The sequence below is a fragment of the Sander lucioperca genome, chromosome 16 (assembly GCF_008315115.2).
Source record: "Sander lucioperca isolate FBNREF2018 chromosome 16, SLUC_FBN_1.2, whole genome shotgun sequence".
In the NCBI taxonomy this organism is placed as follows: domain Eukaryota; kingdom Metazoa; phylum Chordata; class Actinopteri; order Perciformes; family Percidae; genus Sander; species Sander lucioperca.
This window is the reverse complement of record NC_050188.1, coordinates 19,524,104-19,549,316: the sequence shown is the minus strand read 5'-3', so window position 1 is coordinate 19,549,316 and position 25,213 is coordinate 19,524,104. Positions and strand designations below refer to the sequence as shown.

General features: G+C 41.4%; 1 protein-coding gene and 1 long non-coding RNA gene across 51 annotated transcripts in view; one reads left to right on the top strand and one right to left on the bottom strand.

Moving 5' to 3' along the window:
* The window catches only part of clasp2 (cytoplasmic linker associated protein 2), a 61,162-nt gene that overhangs the window by 32,793 nt on the left and 3,156 nt on the right, over nucleotides 1-25,213 (bottom strand). For all 50 annotated transcript variants that reach the window (XR_004895443.1, XM_035993339.1, XM_035993340.1 and 47 more), the window contains exons 2-7: nucleotides 19,442-19,520; nucleotides 15,836-15,939; nucleotides 15,052-15,143; nucleotides 13,253-13,328; nucleotides 12,429-12,526; nucleotides 5,861-5,931 (exon numbers count right to left, since the gene is read on the bottom strand). Coding sequence is in view for 49 of the 50 variants with exons in the window: in XM_035993339.1 (XP_035849232.1) it covers nucleotides 5,861-5,931; nucleotides 12,429-12,526; nucleotides 13,253-13,328; nucleotides 15,052-15,143; nucleotides 15,836-15,939; nucleotides 19,442-19,520 (520 nt within the window). In the remaining variant the exon portion in view is untranslated. The remainder of the gene's footprint in view (nucleotides 1-5,860; nucleotides 5,932-12,428; nucleotides 12,527-13,252; nucleotides 13,329-15,051; nucleotides 15,144-15,835; nucleotides 15,940-19,441; nucleotides 19,521-25,213) is intronic.
* Nucleotides 566-8,627, top strand: LOC118493473. The gene is made up of 3 exons (XR_004895444.1): nucleotides 566-767; nucleotides 4,901-4,910; nucleotides 8,615-8,627. It is a non-coding gene; the product is annotated as an uncharacterized LOC118493473 (long non-coding RNA).

Below are 25,213 nucleotides of genomic sequence, written 5' to 3'. Positions count from 1 at the left end.
CTGCTCCATTTCCAACCGAGCTCAGAGAAAATGAGCTTCTTTGAGTCCCAATTTCAAGTCGGGAAGAAGGATAAACCATAATATTCAGAGGAAAGCTTTGCCATGGCAACCAGCCTAGCCTGGAAACGGGGTCATGGTTTCCTTTGCAGAGCCGGAGATGCACTGAAGCAGAATGAGCATGTCTGCGAGAGAGAGAGAGAGAGTGAGTGTGATTGTCTGTCAGTCCCTGTCAACACTGAGCTATGCAAGCAATGAAAGTGGCTACTGATGGTAAGTTTGCAAGGCACCAAATATCTCTGGGCTTGTATATGTGAAGGTAGGTGTAGGTGTGTGTGTGTGTGTGTGTTTTTGTATTTGCACAAGCACATTTTCAGACATGACCAAATAACATTAAGTAAGGCGCCAGCGCCACTGATATGCATTACTTTCTTACACAAACACCGGAAACAAGCTTCATTCCTCCACACACACACCCTTACACACAGTAGAGGATATACACAAATGATAATTATTCAATTAGTTATCAATTCTAATAGGGTAACTAATCAATATTACCATTGCCCTCTCTTAGTCGCTTTGTCAACTTATCAGTCGTTTTGATCTTAATCGACTGGGATTTCTTCAGTCGATTAGTTATTTTTTTTAAAGCTTTTTCATGATGAATAACTTATTTCCTAAAAACTTATGAGCACATCTTTGGTAAACACAATATTTAAAAGTAATGCTTTTGCATTATTCTTTGTGGAGAAACTCAGTTTTAAAGATATGTTGATTAAATGAACTAATCGATTAGTAAACAAAATCATGACTGTTAGTCGACTAGGAATGCCTTTAGTTGAGACAGTGCTAGTCGGAGGTCAGTTATTTTGTCTTGCCTGGGGACTTTCAGTTACTAGTATCCAGCTGAATTTTGGTTTTTCAATGTTGAAACTGGACGGCATGTCAGCCTGAAAGAAAGGATTTGTTCAATGTAGTAAAAAAAAAAAGAGCTCTCTAGCAGCTTGTTATGCTATTTGGTGCATGCATATTTTTTTTTTATTTCTTTTTTTAATGTTTAGTATAAATGCAACGTTATCATGATTTTTCTATTTGTTTTGTGTATGTGCTACCTGATGATGTGTTCTTATATTTTTTGATGTTTTACATATAGAAGTGTCTTGTAATTCCATTTGGGATGGGCTACATTTTCTGCGAGACATGGAAAAAAAAACGTATGTAACTATTATTAGACAGCAAGTAGAAAACTTTTGAACAATTGATCTGTTTATGACTGTACTGCCATACTAGATGACATTAAGCGGCCCTATGTGAAATTCTTAGAAAGCCAGAGAGAAGAGACACACAATTCTCTCAAATAATGTTAATTATGTTTCATCTAAATTTAACCTCCATCTAAACAAATGTATTTTTCTACTGTGACACACGGGTAGAATGGTTGGTCCAATGTGGAAGGAAACACACTTTTCAAGGCTGGAGTCAAGACAGGCAGAGTGAGCCATAATGGACCTTATCTTAACAATGATTATTTGTTCATAATTAACAATCATCAATCGTCTGTCCACTGGCTTGTTGTGAAAAAATCTTGGATAGTGAGAGTAGAAAACAGGAAGGCTGCCAAAACAATAGTTAAAGTGGGAGAGAAAAAGGCAGAAAATAAGAGGCTACTTCGCAGTTAAGTCCCAGTATTTTTATTTTTTTTTCCAGGTCACTTGAAATATGACACTGAAAAGCAAGAATCAGAAGAAAATATTTTCTTTAATTTCTAAACCAAACAGAGAAATTGTACATGATTCCCAACAGAATATTCAGTCTAAGCATTCGGTTTGCTTGGGTAGCTAAAGTGCGTACCTTTTTCATGTAACTGCAACTGTTATCCTGGGTTTAAGTCAGGCCTCAGGCTGCAAGTCATAACAGCAACCATCTCTCCCAAATATGTCCCATCTCTCTTTCATATTATTTTGAAAAATTAAAACAAAAAACAATGAATCGCAAGGATACACACATGCTCTTGCACATTGTACTGTATATCCAGAGAGACGCACAAACGCAGTATGCCACGATGGGAGACATTTTAGGACACCCCAGTTTTCACTCTCACACACGCACACATGGAAATGTAGCCTACTTCTCAGCCAGGGCACTTGGGGTGAAAGTGCTTTGAAATTTAATCTGATTTCAATCTAAAACCATATGTTGACAAGCCTTTGTCTGAGTGCCAGCATCCACAGCCAGATGAGATTAAACACACACTCACCATCGCCATCATCTCCAACTGCCATGGTTACAGTGTGTTATGGATAGAAACTTCCTGTTGTCTTTATCTGTATTCACTCATCTCTCTCGGGCCTCTCCTTTGTTTTCTTCTCCATCTCCTTTCCTCTCTTGTTTGTTCAATCTCTCTCTGTCTCTGTCATGATGAATCAGGGAGAGGCAGTGATAGGCACAGCGCTGTGACTCGCCTACTGCGAGAGATCTCTGTCAGCTTCCTCCCATTTGCCCTCTTTGCCCTCTTTGCCTCCCTCCCTACCTCCCTCCCTCCCTCCCCCACTCTCTCCTGTTCTCTGAGCAACAGCTGCCTTGAACTCCTAGAGCAAATGCCAAGAGCTGGCCTAAAAGAGATGTGGAGCAAGGGCAAGAAAGAACAAATAGTAACAAAGTTTGTGTCCTGTACTTGTCTCAGAGGTTGAATTCTTGATCGCTTCTTGGGAGTGTTTAGAGACAAACACTAGCTCATGCTCATTATGTTCAGTTTCTCACCTTCCGCTAACCTTTTTGGTAGATTTTCTCGCCTAAAATAGAGCTGGCTGTGAGCCTTGAGCTGGTCATTGTTACTTGTTGAGTGCCAAACATGAGCTCAGAAAGCAGGAACAAGTTGGGGAAACTAACAGACTAACATTATTTGTTTATTCAACAGAAATATTCAAATTTGCTTTGCATATGAAAGAGAGTCAATTCAGTTTAGTATTTTTATGGCGCATGCACAAACTTCGAAAACTCAAAGCTGATACCGTTTGTCGATTGAAAGAAAATGAATCTGCAAAATGACAAAGGATTAATTCAGTACCAAAGTAGTTGCAGATTACTTTTCTGATCAATTTACCGACCAATCACTTCAGATTTAACATTGAATATGTTTAGTTTTGGACTGTTGATCAGTCAGAACAAGTAATGTGAAGAGGAAACTTTGGGCTTTAGAAAACTGTGATGGGAATTTTTCACCAAATGTTTATTCAAGTAAATAATGTGCAACTTGATCAATAATTTAAAAAAAAGCATGTGTGACTCAACCAACTGTGGCATGACAAGCTGCAGTAGCTGAGAACTACAAAAAGAAAGAAACTTAAAAAGGAGAATTCCGGTCAATTTCAACATGTTTGGAAATTTGGAGTGCTGGCAGTAGCAAAAGAAAACGAAAACAATCGGTGCTGCCTACACCGTGTTATCCTCCTGCTAGCGTTAGCACCCAACAGGCTTAAACAGGGCAAGTTTTAAACGTGTTTTAAGCCTCTAAACATGCTTGAAATGTCATTACAAGTGCCTACCCATGTGAAGTGATTCCTTCCGAGGGAACACAGCGAATCTGACTGCAGTAGATGTGACAGAAAGGCATAAAAGTTGTGTTAATCCAGCCAGTGCACATACCTCTGTTTATTTCCTGTTTCCACACTAGTCCACACTAGTCGATTGTCGAACTCATGCAATCCAATATTCCAGTCAAATTTGCTGTGTTCCCTCAGAAGGAATCACTGCACATGGGTAGGCACTTGTAATGACATTTCGAGCATGTTTAGAGGCTAAAAACACGTTTAAAACTTGCCCTGTTTAAGCCTGTTGGGTGCTAACGCTAGCAGGGGGATAACACGGTGTAGGCAGCACCGATTGTTTTAGTTTTTCTTGCTACTGACAGCACTCCTAATTTCCAAACAACAGAGCTACGTGTTGAAATCGACCGGAATTCTCCTTTAAGTACATTTGAGGTGGCAGCCAAAGCCAAACAGGCAGGAATGCAGCCAATGTTCACCCTGGAGAGCATCTGCCCCATTAGTATCTGATTGTTAGGTGGTTTTTGAACTGCTTTCTATGCTGTTTCAGGCCAGCAGGAGGGGTTGTCCTACACTGCAGGTAAAGGCCGTTACAGACCAACCAGACGGCCGACCCTTGGCAGAAAAGGCAGCTGGTTGGTCAAAAAAAGTGCCTCGGAACACACCAAAGCGACGAGACGTAATACGTCTCCATAAGAGCAGGCGGCGCTAATCAGCTGATTGGACGAACGCGTCACGTGGGTTTGGCTGCTGCTTCCGGATTTGGGATTCTTCAACCGGCCATTACTGGCGACTCGTTCAGAATATGATCTCATATTGTACTAAAATAGTTCACCGAAACGTGTTTCTGAAAACATTTTAAGCGAGAAATAGGCCATGCAGCTGCTGAATCTGTCTTCATTTCAGATCGACAAAGGTCAGTTTAAAAGATTTTCGTCAGATTTTGAGAGGCTTACTCACGCTCAACCTGCTTGCCATTTCCGGGCGATTCTCGACTGCCCTGTCTCCGACTGAGCATGTCAGGTCGGCCAAAATGAAGGCCGACAGCTCCTCCAACGGACGACAGCACGGAACACACCGAACAGACTCGAGTCACTGACCTCGCCAGACTGTCCAACGGCCGATTATCGGCCTGGTGTGTAGCTGCCTTAAGGTGTAGAGTTTTTAATGTCTCAGGCATGAAGGATGGTTGTGTATCAAGCACCACTACATATTTTGTTGACCATCAACACCAGTTCCTTCTCAAACTTTTCACTCAACTGTTGCAATGTTTACTCCAATTGTCTTTCTCTGCCTCTTTTTCACTTTTCATCTTTTTATAAATGAAAAGTGATAGTCCAAAAAAATATTCCATCTAGATAACAAACTGTGCTTTCATGCCCAGCAAAGCACATGACAGAAGACAACAACCCTGATTTAAAAAGAAAAGAAAAAAGAAAAGAAATCACATTATTTGATCATAACAACTACATAATCATGGATACAAGAACAAAAGCTTGGTCTAAACCCTAGGGAGGTGGGAGTTAAAAGTAACACTCCCTCCATCCCTTTGCTGCCACCAGAGATGGCATCATGGCAACTACAGCACTACACACCCTAAGCTCTTCTCCACATCTCTGCCTATGACTCTCTCTCCAAGTAAACAGACTGCAACAGCTGACCTGACACCAACCGCTGCTGTCGTTGTTAGACAGATAGAGACTATGACAGGGCAGCCTAAAGGTACTAACAGGCAATGACAGGCTCTGCTTGACACCAACAACAGACCAAACTGACCACACAGAGAACACATACTCAACCTTTTCTCTCCTGATACCAATCTGATACCAGTGCTCTCTTTCTTCCCAAATTTAAAATCTGTTTACCTACTGCAATTGAAATTATTTTTGTACAAGGTTAACACAAGGTTACAAGGTCCCTATCAAATAATGCATTTCCTGCCAACTACCAAAAGAGACCACTATGTTGATCATTATTCAGTTAACAATGTTCACACAAACAATTAAACATATGCAAGAAGGTACTGAAGGGTTTCATGGGTGTGTCAGTAAATCCCTAAAGGGCAACTGTACCAACTTTTATATTCTGAAAGGTGAAAACAATAAAGTGAAACAATGCTGTGGGGTGTCCTCAATACCACTATAACTTCCCATGGTCAAACAACACTGGTTGAGCCTGAGGCTCCCAGAGATCCACAGCCCCACACAATCACAAACTGCAAGCGCACATACGCACACACATCTTGACAACATGACTAAACTTAGTGGCTCTCAGTGGACAATGCAACTGTGGCAAAATAAATGAGAGAAGGCACTGACCGTGATTAGGGCTGAGAGCCATGTTGCCTGAATTCAAGGCTTCATCAAAACGAGTGAATAACGTCTGTAACCTGAAAAGAGAGAGAGAAGAAATGTTACAGCAGAACACGCAATCATCTTCATTGACAGGATCATGACAAAGAAAATGAGAACACACACACACACACACACACACACACACACACACACACACGACCTAGAGACAAGCAAGGTGCTATGAATCCCAGGTGAAAGTAAAGTATCAGCAGCAGCAACATGTGGAAAGCCTGCCCGCCTGTCTGTCAGCGGGTGGGTGTGTCTATTGTGCCAATCACACTCATGAAGGTGCAGGAACAACACGACTTCTGACATCCTGCCCAGCACCAAACACACAATCCCAAGCCAGATCTGCTCAGTCACATGCTGTACATGTAAGACTGTCTGCATGTTAATAACACAAAAATCTAACCCAATCACAGAAAAGTCCAATGAAAATAACATCTTTGCACAAATAATAGCTTTAAACATATCCTGCACACTAAGCAGTGTCGATACTTTTTTTTTTTTTTTTTTTTTACACACGACTGGTATGTCAATAACACAACGCAGACACAATGACCCACATCCAGTAACATGCCCTAATGTCTCCTTGCCAATAGGTTAGCAATTGATGTGAGCACACAAGAATAAGAGTTATACACACCGTCCTCTGTCTGTCTTTTAATGTCTGGGTGCTGGTCCACAACTACAAGACAGCTTAGCAGGTCCTTATAAGTGATGATTAGCGTTGCTATGGGCTCCACCACCGTTCAGCGTTTTCACATGGTTCTCTTTCTTTCATTAGCATTCCAATTTGCCTATTTGTTTCAGAAATAGCCCAGCCTTTAATCTTCTCTACTCATTTGCCTCAGTACTTCCCAGTGGACTGATTGATAGGTTGCTGCGCAACGTTGCATTAGCTCCCATGCTAGTGACACACTCCGGTCCTCGGCTTCCCTCAGCTCTTTGTATCCAACATGGTGCAGTGGCTCCGAGAAGGAGGGAGGAAGACAGGAGGATGGAGGGAGGGCGTGAGGGCGTGTGAGAGAGAGAGCGAGAGAGAGAGAGAAGGAGCCAAACAGTAAAAAAAAAAAACCAAAGCATGCTGATGGCATACGACAAAGCACCACCTACTGTCACACATACGTACTGTATGCTGATGAGCCCACACACCCACTGAGAAATCTCCCCAGTGGTACAAAGAGTTAAATCTCAGACAGGGTCTTTGCGTGCATGTGTGTGCATTTGTGTGTGTTGAGCGAGAGACAAATAGGCCAGTGTGTGACCGGGTGCGAAGAGATTCAGCTACCCTTTACATAACCTCCCTCACAGACACCAACACATACATACTGGTCAGAGGGGGAGGGGCTGTACAGCTTGCAAGGCTGCTCCTCCCCCCTCTATGTCTCTCTTTTCACCCCACTTGCCACTTGGCTCCCTTGTATTCCTCTTTTATACACCCACCTCCCTCTTTACATCCAGGATCCCCTCTTCACATTGCTGCACCTTTTACACTGAGCTCTCAATCTGTGGTGGACACAGTCATTGAAGAAAGGTCACCTCAACTCCAGATGATTTACACCTTTTAGGTAGCTCATTTCCCTTTCCAACAAGAAATTCAAGCAGCATTTGACCAACTAATAGGAGACTGTTGTCACAGGTTAATCCCATGTTGTTACTCTTAACAGGGACTCAGGTCTACAACAGTACTTCCATACAAATCACTGCTAGACCTTAGAAATACCGGTACACACATTTACAGTATGTTAGAGAAATACTGCTATAGAGTAGCTAACGTTTTAGTTAGTTTAGAGCAACGTTAGGCCTGTAACAATAACAATTGTCTAACCGCAATTATTTTACATAACCGTGGTTATTTTGTATAATCGCAATGAAAGCATTAGAGCATTTTTAATGAGATTGGTCACAATATGATTTGGATCCATCAAACGCGTTTGCAATACCAGCGTAGCATCACCTAACAGCAACGTTAGCTAACGTTAGCTAGCCTATGATGCTATGGATTCCTACCAGAGGACACCCCGCCCGCAGCAAGTCCAGTCGGCTTTCAAACGTTAAAAATCCACCGATTACATGTGTTGTAAGTAATGTAGTTAGTGCGTCTGTGGTGTTTAATCTACTAGGGTGCTTTGTTTAATTAGTCACGTTACCGTAAATGACGACGCTGTAGCGGAGATGGCCGTCATTCATTAGCATTATCCTAATGTCGGTTCACGGGGATTTGTGCTTTTATTTTTCTAATCTGTACATAACTTGTTTGCTAACTTTAGCCAAGGTCCTAATGGGTATGACTGTTGATGGTAATTGTTGGTTTTGTTTAGATGTGCCAAACTGTAATTATATAGCTAAGTGATTATTTGTCGGACTGTTGAGGTAAAGCTATGCTAGTGGCAACTGTCACTTGTTGTCATAGCAACTCCAAACATCCAGGGCTGTTAAGCCGTCTAAAGCCAGAGAAATGAATCACTCTTTTTTTTAATGCTTTGTTTTTTATTGACGGGAATAAATGTTATTTTTTTTTTTTTTTGTTCATTTAAGCAAAAAAATGTATGATATATAAATGATAATAAGGAGGTGTGGTTTACTTCGTAGGGGATTCCTGGGATTCATTTAAGCCTTAATTTGTTTGAAAAAGTACTACTTTTAATATTTTTTGAATTTATGTACTACTTTAAGTAGTACATAAATTCAAAAAATATTATTTTACTAAAAGAGACAATTATATTGTTAATCGCAATTATTTGTGAGACAATTAATTGTCCGTCAAAATTTGGAATTGTTACAGGCCTAGTTTAGAGTCATTTCTTAAATTATGTTTAAACTTCAATAACAATTCTGATCAATAAAACTGCCATCTGTGACAGAAACGCACACAAGGTAGTGTGTCTGACCCGCATTCAATGCAGGACAGGAGGAGCTGGGTCAAACAGCCAGGTCAGAGGAATCTCGCTGACCCATTTGGACCATTTGGTGTGACTGTCCATCTGAGAGGGGTTATTAGGTTCACTGTAGAATGAGTGATCTCATCTGACACTGACTAACATACAGAAAAGTGCACATATACAGTGTGTAGTGCTGAACGCTGACCAGATTAACTGACCTGAATGATGAAATTAAACAATATTCCAATCCGGTTAAAAAGTCTGGGACCCCTTTAGGGATGAAACTAATTTGGAGTAACACAATTCCTAACATTCAACTGACAGTTTGTAAACTATATATTTTAACCTTTATTATCAGGCTATACAATTCAGGAGCCTACAGACAGAACAACCTGCATTTCATTTCTGCAATGGTTTGCTTGTACAGTGTTTCCTCTATGATTATACAATTGGAACCCCCGCCAGGCCAGAAAAATCCTTTTTTAATGCCAAAAATACGCCAAATACTAATTCCTGTGTTTTTCCTTTATTCATTCTGCAGCGGTGCAGCTCCGTGAACGGCAGCGACGCACCACTGTGAGTCTATGATTGAGGCAACTGTCTGTGGTTAGTTCACATGTCTGTAATAACAGCAGGATAATTAAGTGTCTGTTATCTAGACTGCTAAAGTCAGTTGAAGATAATGTTGTCATTAGCCTAACCGGGTACAAACAGGTTCGGTAGTAAACAACACGCTAACTTCCAGACGGATTCAGTGTTTTTAGCTGAGCTAGACTGGAGAATATTCAGTTAATACAGATCGATGATGCTGTTTTGCTCTCATTGTTCTCCGTGAAGTTTGCTGGAATTGATGTAATGTAGCCCCGGTGTGTTTTGCTTCTGGTGTTCTTCATCACTGTTTTGGAAGAAGGAAATAATTGGAGTAACTGGCGAACCAGCTTTAAAAGTGACAACTTCTTTTTAAATAAGTGCTGTGTGGTGGATCTAATTCATGCCGATATGAAGAGTGGTTCATGTGGATTTCAAAAAGTAACCTAAATATTTGGAAAAGTAACTTATAAAGTTGGTGTCGTGGTAGCACGCCCCTACATAGCAAATGACACTGATCACCCCCTCAATCAACACTTCACATTACTTCCATCTGGCCGGAGATACAGGACTCTAAAATGGAGAAGAGCTTGTTTCAGCAGGAGGTTTGTCCCTTCTGCAATAGCAGCCCTAAACAATTTGCCTCATTGACACTGTTGTGAGCTGGGATGATGAAAGCATTCATGGAGATTTTGTGTACTGTCTAGATCTGGATGTGGCTATGTGTTGCCATGTGTACTGGCTGTGAAAACAAATATCCCTCTGCGACAATAAATCTACATCTAATCCATTTTAAAAGCGAGATGTGAGCGGCCCTTAAGAGCTACTAAAGCATTTGTTCCATTAAATCCACACCAACTCTGCTCAGTTCGGCCCATCTCTGTTGTCAGAACCAACTGTCTGTCAGCAGCACAGCTCCTGAAAGAGCTGAAAGGACAGCGGCTGACCAAAGGTCTTCACCAGGCTGATTGACAGTAGAAATTTACTATAACAATGATAGTTTTACATAGGCTCCACATGAAGACACATGGCATTGTTTTTACTTATTGATGGATGCATTTTATTCTGCCTGGGTATTGTGGGCTATGCCAGCATATGCCAGATAGTGAAACTGGCTAACTCACAGTCTGAGGGTAAAAGAGGGTGCCAGGCAGTGCTTAATTGGTAAAGTGGGCGGTCCCAGAGCGCGGGGGGGGGGCTTGATCCGGCGACTCAAAACGGGGGTTGGAGGTAACGGAACAAAAAAAGAAATTACACTGCCTACGTAGCTTCTCTGACTAAAAAAACCTAAACAACGCTGTGTGTCCATCAGGGCAATGTTTATTTTTATTTCAGAACATGCACTGCATGGGTACAATGGACAGCCCAGTCCAGTTTTGTCCATTGTAAGCCAGGGATAACTTTTTTTCTTCCTCTGTAAACTGAGCGTCCGTTCAGATTTGCCCAGTTTGAGTGCCCCCGACAAATGTACCTGCTTCGTCGCCATCACAATCTCTCGCAGATCCAAAGTGCCCATCAGCCGTCTCGTTGTCATCTTCATCTCCTTCCCCATGTGGGTCATTATCATCCCCGCTAACGACGACAGTGACGGTGAATTAGCAGCATTAATGGTAGGCGTACTACTGCTGTGTCCACCGTGGTCTCCACATTCTTGATCGGCGGAAACGATTTTTGCTTGTTTGGGATCCGACTGGCCAGCGTATTTGAAAAAAATTAAGCAAACTTTGTTGTCTTTTTGACATTTTTCCCCTGAGTGAAACAAGGCTAACAGCAATCTCAACCAGCACAAGCGCATGTGTCACTTGAAGTGCCTCCCCTCCCTCCGTCCCTCTCCACCCTCTGTCTTACCCTGAAAATTCACCTCAAAACGCATCGAAAATGCAAACAAGATTTTTGTGGAACTTCAATGGGGAATAAAGACTAACAAGACAGATAACAACATTTAACACTACACAAACAGTAATTTATTTTCTTCATTTAGGCGATTCATTTTTCATGGTGACACAGGAGTTGCCGGATCCAATAAAAAAGGTTCCGGATCCAACGTCGGAGGTGCCGGACATGTTCCGGCGTGTTCCGGCTCAAATGAAGCCCTGGTGCCGGGGTGACATGCGCATCTCTGTGTGGATTGCGATATTTTATAAAACGGAAGGAGCCTTTCTGATTTCATTAATGCTCTTTTTACATCTTATTCTCGGCCTTCTACACTCCCCTTCTCTCCATTATCTGATGCAAGCTCTACAGAGTTGATATGTGATCTGGTCAGCAAGACTCTGGCTACAGCCCTGCATTCCACCCTGCAACCATATACTAACACAAACACTACTCAGGCACACACAACCTCCACCTTACCTTCATATCAGTGCTCCAATATTTATAGTGAATACTGTAACAAAACACTACATCTACAGAAGAACAAGCAATGATTTCAGACTTAAATCTTTGCATCTGTCAGACCTCCACACATAACAGACACACACCAGTCTGTATAAATCCCACATATACAGACAGCGTGTTTACACTGGAGACAGGCTCAATATGCGCAACACATGACACATGGCCACGGCCAGCATTCACAGACGCAAGACTCATACTGAGCAGTCAGCACACAACACTGGCTGCTGCTCAGATCACAAGGGAGAAAGAGGGAGAGGGGGTCACTGTGTGCTTAGAATAAACCTCAACCCAGCACATGTAACCAGGACGACCAAAGGACTAAATGGACCTCTACAGATGACATGAACACACACACACACACAAACACTTTCTCCAAATTTTCCTCAACTTTGTTACTCCAACCAATTCCTTTGTATCCCATCTGCCTCCTCCACCAGTCAGTCAGCATTGTGCTCTGGATGAAAGTGCCTCTGTATGTGTGAAGGGCAGAGTGGTGCATGGCGTGGCCTGGGACAGACTGAGTGCCAAGGCCACGGGACCCACAGGCCCTCCACACAAACTCATCCCCTACTGTGCAGAGCAGGCACACACCCCAACATACAAATAAAGATATAACCAGTGCTCACAGAGCTTATCAATAACTGACACAGAAAATAACTCACCGTGCAGCAGGCAGTCCTCTCTTTGCCAGGTCTGCGCGGACCCTCTCTCCAACGTGACGATAAACATCAACCAATGCTGCTATGGAGGCCTCACGTACCTATAGACAGCAGACATTAACCAATTTAATACAGACAACACACAAACACAAGACACAAATGTAAAATGGTGTGTTTGTTACGATTATGGTTAACTTTCTTAATAATTCCATACACCCCACTGTCTGGGGTTACACACACACTAAGGATTGCAAACGTAAACACATTAAAAAAACAAAGTACTTATCCCCCTAATGGGAGATATCTGATTTGTTAGTTATGTTGTGATTTGGTAGTGGGGTGCTGTTAAAGGGATTTTCTGCAACTGAGGGGTGGGCGGGCCTGTTGAGGATTTTGATTGGTTGGGATAGCATGTGGGTAGATAATCATTGGGTAGACGATAAGCAGATTTCAGCTTTGGGGTGCAACTCCACAGGAGGTTAAAACCAACCTCTCTCTATCCCGCTCTCTCTCACACACATATTCAGCTAGTGTTGTTGTGTGGGTTAATGGTTGCTTATGATTCAGCAGTGAAGCTGGGTGGGGGGACTCTACAGACCACATCTCCTCACTAATAACAGTAATAATCACAAAGATGCCTTACGATGCCTGCCAACACACTCTGGATGCTGAGAGCTAAACCACAAGCTTAGAATAGCTACAGACTGATACAGGGGAAAAAACATAGGACCTCTACCTACTCACTCAAACACACAGAAATTACAATAGAAACAGATACGTAGGAATGTTGATGATGTATCATATTGCTAAAGGGCAGTGTCACTTACCTGTGGGTTCTGGTCTCCAGTCAGAGAGCAGAGATGAGGAACTAGTTTACTGAGGCTCAATGTCTGGGCTCCATACCTGAGAGAGAGAGCCATGAAAAGACAAGGAAAAGGAGTTACCAAAACTGATGAAGATGCTAGTGATTAGTAAATGGCTGGCATTAGGTGTACGGAGAAGATCTCCAATACTAGAGGAGTAATGCAATCAGAATTTTAAAACTAAGATAAACATGGTTACTTCATTTTCCAACATCGTAGAAAAGTGGTCAAGGTGTTAATCAGTTTTAACCGCCACACGGAAACTTCTGTTGAGTTGTGTACGACGTACAGCGTATATACACTACATAATAAGAGTAAAAATGTAGATGGCTTCTTCATTTCCTTGTGTTTTACCATTTAAGTGTGTTTCTTAAACTGCACTACATTGAGCTTTGTCAGTTACTGTAATAGCTGGAGCTATATGACCTACACACAGCAATAACAATATAAAACATGGAGAAAAAAAAAACAGAAACAGACCATTTCTGTGCCATGTTATACTCAGTCTACTCAGGCTTATTGGATACCTTACTTGTGTAGGCCCAGTAAATACTTTAGCTTTACTATCAGTAGCAGTTTAGCATTAAGCACAACAGTGTCAAAATCTATTAGCAAAAAGATGCTAAGATTAGCACTGCCATTCTAACGGGCTAGATTAGCTGTGTGGTAACCTGAAGGAGGACAAATACAGTAAGTTACAACCTGCACAGATCTGAACTGCCTTCAAGCTGCTGTCAAAGAAGGTGAGGCTAGAAAGCATTCGTTTAGTCTTAAGTCTATAGGTGTATTTGTTTAATGATCTTGCAAAATGCAGAGTAACTATGACAGCTGTGTCGCTACAATCCCTGACTGTGTGGCATTCTACAAGAGCAGAAATCCTCTAATAGCTAATTGGAGGAGATGAGAACAAACCAATTAATTTAGGAATAAGCAGAAGACATAAAATGTGTATAGAATACAATGAAAATGAAGTCAAAAGGCCGTACACAGCCCAAAAAAACATACGAGAAAAAAAGCAGCTAACCATGTGACATTAATATTGACCATTTGCAAGTCATGATGTATTGAAAGAAATTAATACGTTGTGAGAAAATGTTGTCTAGTTTAACAAACAAGCCAATTTCAATTGGTCTATTTTCATTTAAAATGGGCCAGCATATTTTCCTCAGAACATAGTAGTAAGATACAGTCAGTCCCATTCAAATTAAAATAGTAAAACACATGTGCTCCATCAGGCCTGACAGCTGAGCATGAGACCATGTAAGAGTTGAGGCCGGGGTGATTAGAGAACAGATTTTTAAATCTCTTTAAAAGCAACAATTGGCCAACATGTATCCTTTAAGGTTGTTAACGCCACATGACAAAAGTGGTGGTGCCATTCGCAGCACGTGTGTCAGCTCCACAGAGTCACACAAACAGTTAAGAAGATTAACCCTGGACACAGAGACTGTGTGTGTTTCTTGAACAAACTAAATGGGGCATGCTAGCAGAGATAGTAATAAAAACACATAGGAATAAATTGACCCCTCTGTGTGTGAACATCAATAACTGAAAATAGATACATATGTATATAGATAGGAAATCAATGAGTTTGTTTAAAGTAAGTACAATTAGATATACTGTATGTTTATGTTTTATGTAAGGACTAACGTATGACCTTCTGCCCACAAGATGAGATAAAATATGCATACAATAGCTTTACAATTTATTCTTTCACATTTCACCCTGAAAGTGATACAGATGAAGAGGGGGAAGCTACTTACGTGCTGAGCGTGGCACTGAGACAGAGGCAAATTCCTTCTCGACTGCGGAAGTTCTTGTGTTTAAAACCAGGAAGTAGCTTTTCCCAAACATACTGGACGAAGGAGAGATAGAAAATGGGAGTGCGAGAGAAAGACAGTGTCAGTAGGAACGAGAAAAAGAAGGTTCTGCCAAACAGCTCATCAGGGGTTTCAGCAGATTACAGAGTGCAGAGGAGGTTACAATCTGTGGCGATGCGCATGTGTGCTGTGTGTAGATAACCCAAAGCAGAGTGGAGATGTAGCCTGTGTAATTCCTTTAATTCCCAGGTGAGGGAGCCCAAATGACAAAGTGCACCTCTCAGCTGTAGTGAATCTCTATTCATGTGGAGGTGGCTGTAATTTGTCTGCTGTCTCTGTCTTGATCGTGCATTCTTTCGAATAACTACAATTGATCTAAAGGTTCCTGCCTACTGACTCTTTTAACATAATACCAGACACACAATACAACACCGTTTTTCACATTGCAACCTTTCATATCATCTACACTCAGTGCCTGAACTTGAAACACAACAGTCCTGAAACCATTTTAGGGATTAAGATCTTTGTGTGACGAAAAGTTATTATTCTGATATCTGTCATGTTACACGTGGTGCTAGAAATCAATCGCTCAAAAAATTTATTTGTCTGATATCCTGGTTTCAATCACTATTTATACGACGGTTATAACAAGAGGCTTTGTCTGGTCCTGAGGCTGACATTTGTGTGTGTGTGTGTGTGTGTGTGTGTGTGTGTGTGTGTGTCTCACCATGGGCGAGGCAGTCTGCTCCATACAGCGAAGGATGACAGCTTGGCTGTTCTCCCTGACTTGGTCCTTCCCATCACCCAGCCTGTCCACCAAAGCTGGCAAAACTACAGACAGAAAAAGAGATGCACAAATGGAGAGAGAGAGAGAGAGAGAGAGAGAGAGAGAGAGAGAGAGAGAGAGAGAGAGAGAGAGAGAGAGAGACAGAGAGGTTGGGGTAATGATGAGAGTCGATGTATGAAAACTGCAGTTGAGGCCACACATGACAGAGCCTCTACTGGATTAGAAAACCATAACAAACCATGACAATGAAGACTGCCCCCAAGTGGTACTTGAGCCGCTTAACTATCCGCTGACATTTCAGCGGCACAGTAAATCTTGAACTGTATTGGTCTTGCAGAGGAACATGAAAATAGAATGAACAGAGCAGTGCTGTTTTGAAAACAGTTTACATTGTGTGTTTGGGTTATGTTGTACTTGATGCGTTTTATTTTTTTTTTTAATAACAGTGGCACTTCTCCTTTTGATAAGAATCCAGCCATATTCCTTTCATTGTATTTAAAATACTCCACTTTAATTTCAAGTGAAAAAAACAATTTGTTCCGTTAAGAACTGACATGTTATAGGCTAATGTTAAAAAACAAAAAAAAAGTCTAGTGCTGACTGAGCTTATGCTTCACTTTGATGATGGCCTTAGTCTATAACGTGGACATTTTTATAAAAAATAAATAACAAAGTTGATTTTTGTTTGCACTAATTAGAAAACCTATTCTGTTAATATTGATTTGAAAATTAAGAAGTGTTTAGAGAATTATGTAAAGGCAAACTTTTTTTGCCAAATAAATAAATGAAGGCATGTTGAAATTGGAAATACACCTATCTCTTAAAAAAAAACAAAAAACAAAAAAACGTACTGAACCAAAAACTGTGATATGAATTGAGAATTTTGTGAACCGTTCCACCCCTAGTCTGTGGGTGTGTGACAGAGAAAGACATTGTAATGTTAAAGCTTAAGCAATACCACCATTGACACCAAGGCTCCGATAAGACGAGGGGAAGAAATGACAGGAAATGAGAAATGGACCGTGACTAAAAATAATGTCAAGATCATCAAATGCTCTCGTGTCAGTTCCACTTTAACGAACACAACTGCTCCAGTAGCACGGCCTATGTAATACAGTGACCCACAATGTACAGAATTAGGAGTAAGAGCCTTTAAATGTTGGCATTCACTCAACTACACAAATGTTTCAGATGGTTACTCTAATCCTCTATGAAATGTGGAACAGAGTGAACAGGAGGGCCCTCAGCTTGTGGTGTATTTCAGCTTTAATATCAGATGAACAGCTACTTGACCGATTTTTATCTTTAGACCATTTGTGGTTGACAATATGAATAAATAATCTTCAGTGAAGAGATCATTTAAAAAGGAGATCCTGGAAATGTCAAATATTTTTCTTGTTATCAACACATCTCATGAAAAGACCTAAAATCAACAATGATTTGTTCCTATAAAGATTTTTCTGAATAGGCAAAGCCTGATATATCTTATTCCTCTGTGCGATAGTCTTCCATTGTTGTCCCAAAGCTATTTTAAAATGCATCAATGAGCCAAAACGTTGCACTGGCTGACATGTTTCTTTATTATAATTTGTGAGTCGATCCTATATACATAGTCCTGCTTTCATAAATGCTCACTAACGCGCCAAAACTTTGCAGCTGAAAATCCTGTTCAAACCGACAAAATGCCAAATCTGGTGAATCTTTCTCTGTCTGACCATCAAATGGAAAACTTTAAACTTTCTGAGTTACAAAAAACTCACAATCTCCCGTTAACATTCACTCAATGAGACAAAAAACTAATACCCACAGGATGACATGAGCCTACATTCATAAAAACACACACACTCAGCATGGGGAGTGATGTCATCTGTCCATTTCCCGTGCTCTCTCTCTGTGTGTGTGTGTGTGTGTGTGTGTGTGTGTGTGTGTGTGTGTGTGTGTGTGTGTGTGTGTATTATGTTACCAAAACAGCTGGTTGCCTTGGCAACAAGGACAATACTCTCAAACAGAAGAAATGACAGGGGGACATTGTTGCACACAACGTCATCTGCTGTAGTAAGCATGAACACACACGCACACACCCCCCTTGTGTGGCAAATTGACTCATTTTGTTTTCAACAAGACGAACAAACTGGCACACAGCTGCTGGGCCAATCATGTCATTTTATCTGTCACATTGCAACAAGAAGGTCCAAGTACAGCCTTGTGTGACCTGTAAGTTTCACTTCCATTCTCACTTCACATCTGGGAGTTACTTTGCAAGATAGCCAAAAGTGCAGTAACAAAGCACATACAGTATAGCAGCCCTGAGTCAGTCCTGTAGATCAATACTATCACTTAGTCTCAATGATCTCATCTTCCTCCCCTCTGAGTGAGTGAGTGAGAGTGAGTGTGTGTGTGTGTGTGTGTGTGTGTGTGTGTGTGTGTGTGTGTGTGTGTGTGTGTGTGTGTGTGTGTGTGTGTGTGTGTGGGGGGGGGTGCAGGGGGAAGGAGAGAGAATACAGGGAAGAAGAGATGGAAGTCAGATGGAGAAAGGGGAGATTCCAGAGCCAGCAGTGGCTCATAGAGAGGTTTTTACCATCAATCTGTAACACACACTTCCATTACACACACATATACATAGAGCCAGACTAAGGCACCATCCTAGACAGTAAGCGAAATTTCTCTGTGTGTGTGATGGCAGACATTGCACTGTGTGACAGGTCCAGTCATCCCAGAGCTGCACTGCAGGACTGACTGTGTTTGTTGGTGACAAGAGCCAGCCTGGTTAACAAAGACAGCTGGTGACACCTTCAGCGGGCACACACAAGGGCTGGCGCTGACATCACACACAGAGCATGACATCTGATCTGATTCAGTGCATGAGGTCATATGAATGTGAGGTGTGGTTTTGGGGTGTAATAGGCCGAGCTACAGCATGGCAGACAAATACCAGCCTAAATGATATATAGTAGAAAGAGGGTGGTGCCAGGCTTTAGAGTAGTGCTCCTAGTCTGTCTCTGAGGAACCACAAAGTGGAAGTGAGTGACTAAATGGAAGGTCAAAATGCTGAAGAGTCTATACAACAATACAGAAACTATTACACTTCATTCACAGAACAGTGTTGTTGAATACAATTTGGGAAATTGTAGCGATTACTGCCATTTATTAGCACTGCTTAAGACAATGGAAGGATGAACGTAGCAGCATTTACCTTTGAGCCTGATGAACTGAACAAAGAAAGACATTCTTATCTCTTTTGCAAGGAATGACAAACTAAAATATAACAGTAAGCATGTGTCTATATAATGTCTGATAACAGGTTTATACAGGTACAGGTTTGTTATCCATTTCATGGACAAGGAATTTTCCACAAAACATAAAAAGTATGTGTAAAGTTGTTTTTACTTCAGCATTTGAGAAGCAAGAAAAAGTTAAAAGTTTTAACTAAGTTTTTTGTGAGCAAGCTTGGTTTAAGAACAAAAAAAACATTTCATGAACAAGTTTAACTGTAAAGAGAGCATAACCTTAAGGAAATTTAGGGTGGGTATAGGTTAGATATCTTACCTGTGGCCAGGTATGTTTTGAACCGCTCTCCCAGGCGGTCCACAAACGCACCACAAATGTCTATCCCCAACAATGCCACCTACAAAACACAGAGCAAGACAGAGGCAAAGGTTATAGTGGGCCATACACATACTATAATATACCTGGCTTCAGGTATATGATATTCCACAGCAGTTTCCCGTACTTTTCATGTCACAAATTGAGTACATTTTGACCAGTGTCACTGTCTGCTTACACACATGTGGGAACCACAGTGGCAACAGTGATAGGAAGACAGGATTAAATCAGGTTCTCATTGGAGAAGTTTAGACAAAATCTGATCTTGGCATCCCAAATGGATAAAAAAGTGCCGAATCAAACTTCTTCTGAGGTTTGCTGACTCAGCAAACAGAGGAGACTGTGAAGGGTAATTTATTTATGTTCAAGGACTCAAAGTCCGTCAGCCAATAGCTTTTTAAACCGGTAATCGGTACTACCGAGGACAGATTGACGTTAAATCAAGCGCGAGCATCTCTGTCCTCTCTGCATGTTTCACAGTGAGCGGGGCTTAGCTCTGACACACACGCAGGGGTGCGGTGCAGACAGAGCGTGACGACGTCGCCTCTAAGTCACAATGAGTCACAGCAATGCAAGTAAAGCGGTCGCAGCAGTTTTCTAAATTTCACGCAGACAGCGTTTGCAATATAATATAATGGCGAGATCGCGGTGCAGTTAACTTTGCACTTCCGAGTTAGACAGGCACAACGGTGTTCACCATGCCCTGGTGCCTGCCTGCCTGCCTGACTGACTGACTGAGGTTGAAGGGCAAGGAAACTTGATATTTTATAGCACATTTCAGCGACAAGGCAATTCAAAGTGGTTTACATAAACATTATAGAGCAATTAAAAACGGCCATGAAAATAAAACATACAAATGCAAGGATATATATAATGTTCTAAATAAATAACAGAATGTTTTAAGTAAATAGGATAAATAGGCTTGGAACTGAAATACATATGTATAAAAATACAAATAAATACTAAGGAACAGTACACAGTGTACAATATTTACACTAAGCTACTGTGATTTTCCATCTACCTGTTAAGCTGGAATGAATGGTAATGCCAGAAATTCAATAAAACGTTTTAGGACCATCCTTGAACCCCTACTACGCCCCAACCACTTGTTATCACGTCATCAATAAGCAAGGATACCTAAACCAGCTCCATTCACTGGTGAAGACCCTGAAATGCAGTGGAAAGCTCCAGAAAACCTAGTAGGTGGACTTTTCAGTTGAGATTATTTTGTCATACAAATGTTCTGAAGTATGGCGCTTGGCTGAGGTCGAAAATGTTCACGGATAACGAGATGAAACAAACACATGCCACATTTAATGGGTAACATCATCCTGTATCAAAAGGTTACTGTGACAGCTGTGGCACTCTTGATTATGTAACCTTTTTGTGCCTTCTTTATACTTTCTGCAAAACAGCAGCTAGCACATTCATTTGCACTTTTTTGTTGTTGAAATTTGGTAAAAATCAAATGACTTGGATATCACCACGATGACTTAAAAAGGTATAATATGTAACATTTCATTTGTAACATTTCCACATTAAAATATCTATTAAAAAAAAAACGACTAGACCTATGTTGTAAATTGTACTGAGTTGTGTACTTACATTATCCCAAATGTTTCCAACTATGTTAAAACCCAGAGAAATCTGTAATTTTATTCTGTTATATTTGGTCGCCTGTCATATCCCCTTTGCACATGCGTCAGCGTGGTGGTTGTCTGCCAGAAGTGGCCATGAATTGACCTTTTATCCAGTTCTAAGCCACATTTTTTTAATTTTAAATACACTTTTTAGATCTTGGTCGTTTTCTTCTATTTATTTTAACCGGATAAAGGATTTTAATCATCGGATGTCTTGATCTTAAGTTATCAAAGAAACAAGCTGAGCAAATGTAAGCGGCAGCTCAGCTCACAGCCCCTCTGCCAACGAGCTGAACAGCATCGGAAAAACACAGATTTTGAAGATGAGACTGCTTTATTTTTTTTACCAATTTTAATCAACTGGCCCATTTGTTTTGGAGAGGAGGATACCTCTGCGGATAATTCTGGTAAAAACCTCCGGAACGATGAACACTGAAGGAATCCTAACTGGGAGAAGCTGACTGCAATGACAGCAGTGTTGGTAAAGACAACAACTGCCCTGATCCCACGCTACTTCACAACGTCACAAAACTGCCTCTTTTGCTATTGCTTTAGCAAAAGAGAGGATTACATATTTTACGTTTAAGTCAACTGTAGAATAAACTGTTGAGGGGACAACATGTTAAGATGTATGCAATGTATTCACAATGTCATGATGTTTGTTAAAGTGAGCCTTAACAGTCCCCTAACTCATCTCTCTTGTCTATCGCCACTGTGATTGGGCTCAGTCATAAAAGAAAAACTGGCATGTTATATGACTCGTAGGGGGAAGGTAGACTGGATTTTTGTTGAGTGGTAAAGTTGAGTTTTCCACTGTGTTTCTGATTAGGATCACATCCCACACTGCGCTGTGTTCCTGGAATGCTTGTTTTGGCAGTGCTGCGGTAAAACAGTCCAAAAAGAAAATCATTAAACATTATTCTCCAGACTCCTCTGCCTTGAGTAGGGAGTCAGCCTGCAGTTTTTTCCCTATTTTAGTCAAAAGGAAGAGCAGAGCCAGGTAACAACAACACAAAAGGGGGAGGATGGGGGCAATGAGGAAAAATACAGGGACGATGGCCAAGCTATACCACAGAAGAAGAAAAAAACATCATCTGGAGAGGAAATACGCGCTCTAGGTCACTATGATTACTCCCTCATACTGACCTAATTTAGGAGGGAAGGAGGAAAAAACAGCAGGAGACAAAAGAAACAGTACAGGAAGGAAGGAGCCCTTAGGCCTCCACTCCTCCTCCACCCAGCACCCCAAACAAGCTCAGCGCCCACAACCATATGGCATCTTCACTTGAAGAGAGAGAGAGGAAGAGATAGAGGATGAGAGATGGAAAAGGCTGGGCTTGTTATCTACCTTGGACAGGAGAAAAATGAAGGAGGGGAAATGTTCTCCTGTAGTGAAGTAACTGACTAAGGATGAGGACGGAATGAGGGAGGAAAGAAGGGGAAAAAAGAAAGACCAAATTGGCACTTAGGTATCACCCCAAAATTCTAAAAACATTGGGCATGTGGACAAAGCGGTGTCTTAAGGTGTGGACACACAGAGCCGACGGCCAAACGTCGGCAGAAAAGGCAGTTGGACTGATCAGTCTCCCCAAATTGGTCAAAGAAGTGCCTCGGAACACACCAAAGCGACGAGATGTAATACGTCTCCGTAACAGCAGGCAGCGCTAATCTGTATTGTCGCCCAAAAATGAAAACCGGTAGCTGATTGGACGAACGTGTCACATGGGTTCTCCGGAAATTCAAAGACAGACTGTCATGGCGGCTTGTTCAGAATACGATCTCATATTGTACTAAAATAGTTCACTGAAACGTGTTTCTGAAAACATTGTAAGAGAGAAATAGGCCGTGCAGGTGCTGAATCTGTCTTCATTTCAGATTGACAAAGGTCAGTTTAAAAGATTTTTCGTCAGATTTTGAGAGGCTCTAGTCACGCTCATTCCGCTCCCCGTTTCCGGGTTAGTTTTCTACCAATCAGATGGGTCATTTGAGTCCGACTGCCGGCAGTGCCCGCCTCGCCGATTACACGTCAAATAGGCCAAAATGAAGGACGACGGCCCCTCGGACGGATGACAGCACGGAACACACCAAACAGAATCAAGTCACAGACCTCGCCAGACTGTCCAACGGCCGATTATCGGCTCTGTGTGTCCACACCTTAAGGCTACATCCACACTACTACATTTGCATTTTTAAACAGCGTTTTGAAACAAAAATGATCTCCATCCACACAAGCGTTTAGGCTCCATATCATAAGTGTTCTCCATCCATATTAACACACTGATAGTGCATATCATTGCATATCACATGACTATTCATTCACATAGACTGGGCACGCGAGTGCCGATGTAAACAGGAAGCAGATTGTCTAAGGTTACTCTGTGGTTGATAATCATGGATGTAGAAGTTGAATATACAGAATATAAAAGTAAGACCAGGGATTTATTTGCTTGGACCAACGACGAGGTAGAACTGTTACTGAAAGGTATGCAAGATGACCTAACTGATAGGACTGACTGATGTGCGTTGACGTTTCAAAGGTCACCATTTCTGCACTTCCAGACTACAACGCAACCCCGGAGTTTTCAAGCTTAAACGGTTTCAGCAGTGTTTCAAAATGTCTCCCGTTTTAGGGGCTCGGAAACGCAGGAGTACTGGCATAAATGTAGCAAAGATATGCGTTTTTAAATGAAAACATAGTATTGTGAATGTAGCTTAAAAGGACACCCCTGCATCTTAAGACTGCAAGTTTCAAAACATCAGTGCAACTGAGGTATGCTGGAGAAGAAAACTGTAAATATGTAGCCAAGTATGAATGGTTCTTTGTGAAGACTCAGTTGGTCTAGCCTGCTTCTTCGCATACCATGTAGAGGGTTTACTCTGGATTCTAGAGGGGCTTTAAGTGATTTAAGGGTCCAAGGCTCACACAGCAACATCTGGGAGTGGACTAAATGTAAAAAGATGCTGAAACAATAAGACCATTAATCCATTGATAACCAAGAAATTTGTTGACACTGCTTTAAGTAATTTATCAAGCACAAACGCCAAACATTTGATGGTTCCAGCTTCTCAAATATGTGGATTTGTTGCCATGGCTTACTGAGAGTGAATGGAGGCCTATGTAAGTTCAAATCCCTGCTAAAGCCGTGCTACTAAATATACACTCACTTTCATCTGTGTGGTCACTGTGCAATCCGTAGGCATGAGGCACATTGCTGTTAAACACAACTCTGTGGTACAAAGCAATGGCAAAAACGTACCTTTGTTTGTTTTTTTGTGTAGTAACAGAATCATAACAGGATTTTCACCTAGCCCACAGCTTCACTAAGGTTGGTGTGTGACTACTGAGGATAAAGGAAACAGAATGGGAAAGACAACGTATACCTTAGTTTTCTGTATTTGAGCTCTGAGATTTTACCAAACTGCAATAAGCAGCTGCAGATCTTCTCATAACCACTGATAACACTTATCTACTGATAATAAAGCACCCAAAAAAATTATAAAAGCTGCAATCAATTATTTTCACTTGAAGGTTTCTACTATAAAGCACCTGCAGGAAGGGTTTAGGAACATCAGACTAACACAAAAATGGGTTACAATAACGTATTAACGCAGCAGTGGATACATTTAACCGGTAAATGCTGACTGTACGGAGTGTTTGCGTATTGTATCCTAAAGCCTGCATTGTGATACATATTTTATCAAGGTTTGAGCGTAAAAATAATTAAGCATATTTGACACTTCATCTTAATTCAAACAAAATCACAAAGATCAGAGTGTCTGGTCAGGGCAGCCTGTTAGCAGTATCAACCCTCGATCAGTTCAGTCGGTGTCTGGCTCTGCTGCCCATAAATACAGAATACAATATTAATGCCCTCTGTTTACATTTCTCACATAAGCGCAGGGGCTTCTATAATGTTGTGAGAGCAAAGTATATGAGGGAACAAGGAAAGAAATCAGAACGTAAAATTGACTCATTGTCAAAAAAAAAAAAAAAAAAGACCCAAACAAGGACACAAGTGAAATAGAGTGATGAAGAGGGCCAAGGGGACAGGGGAAATGCAATATTTTATCCATT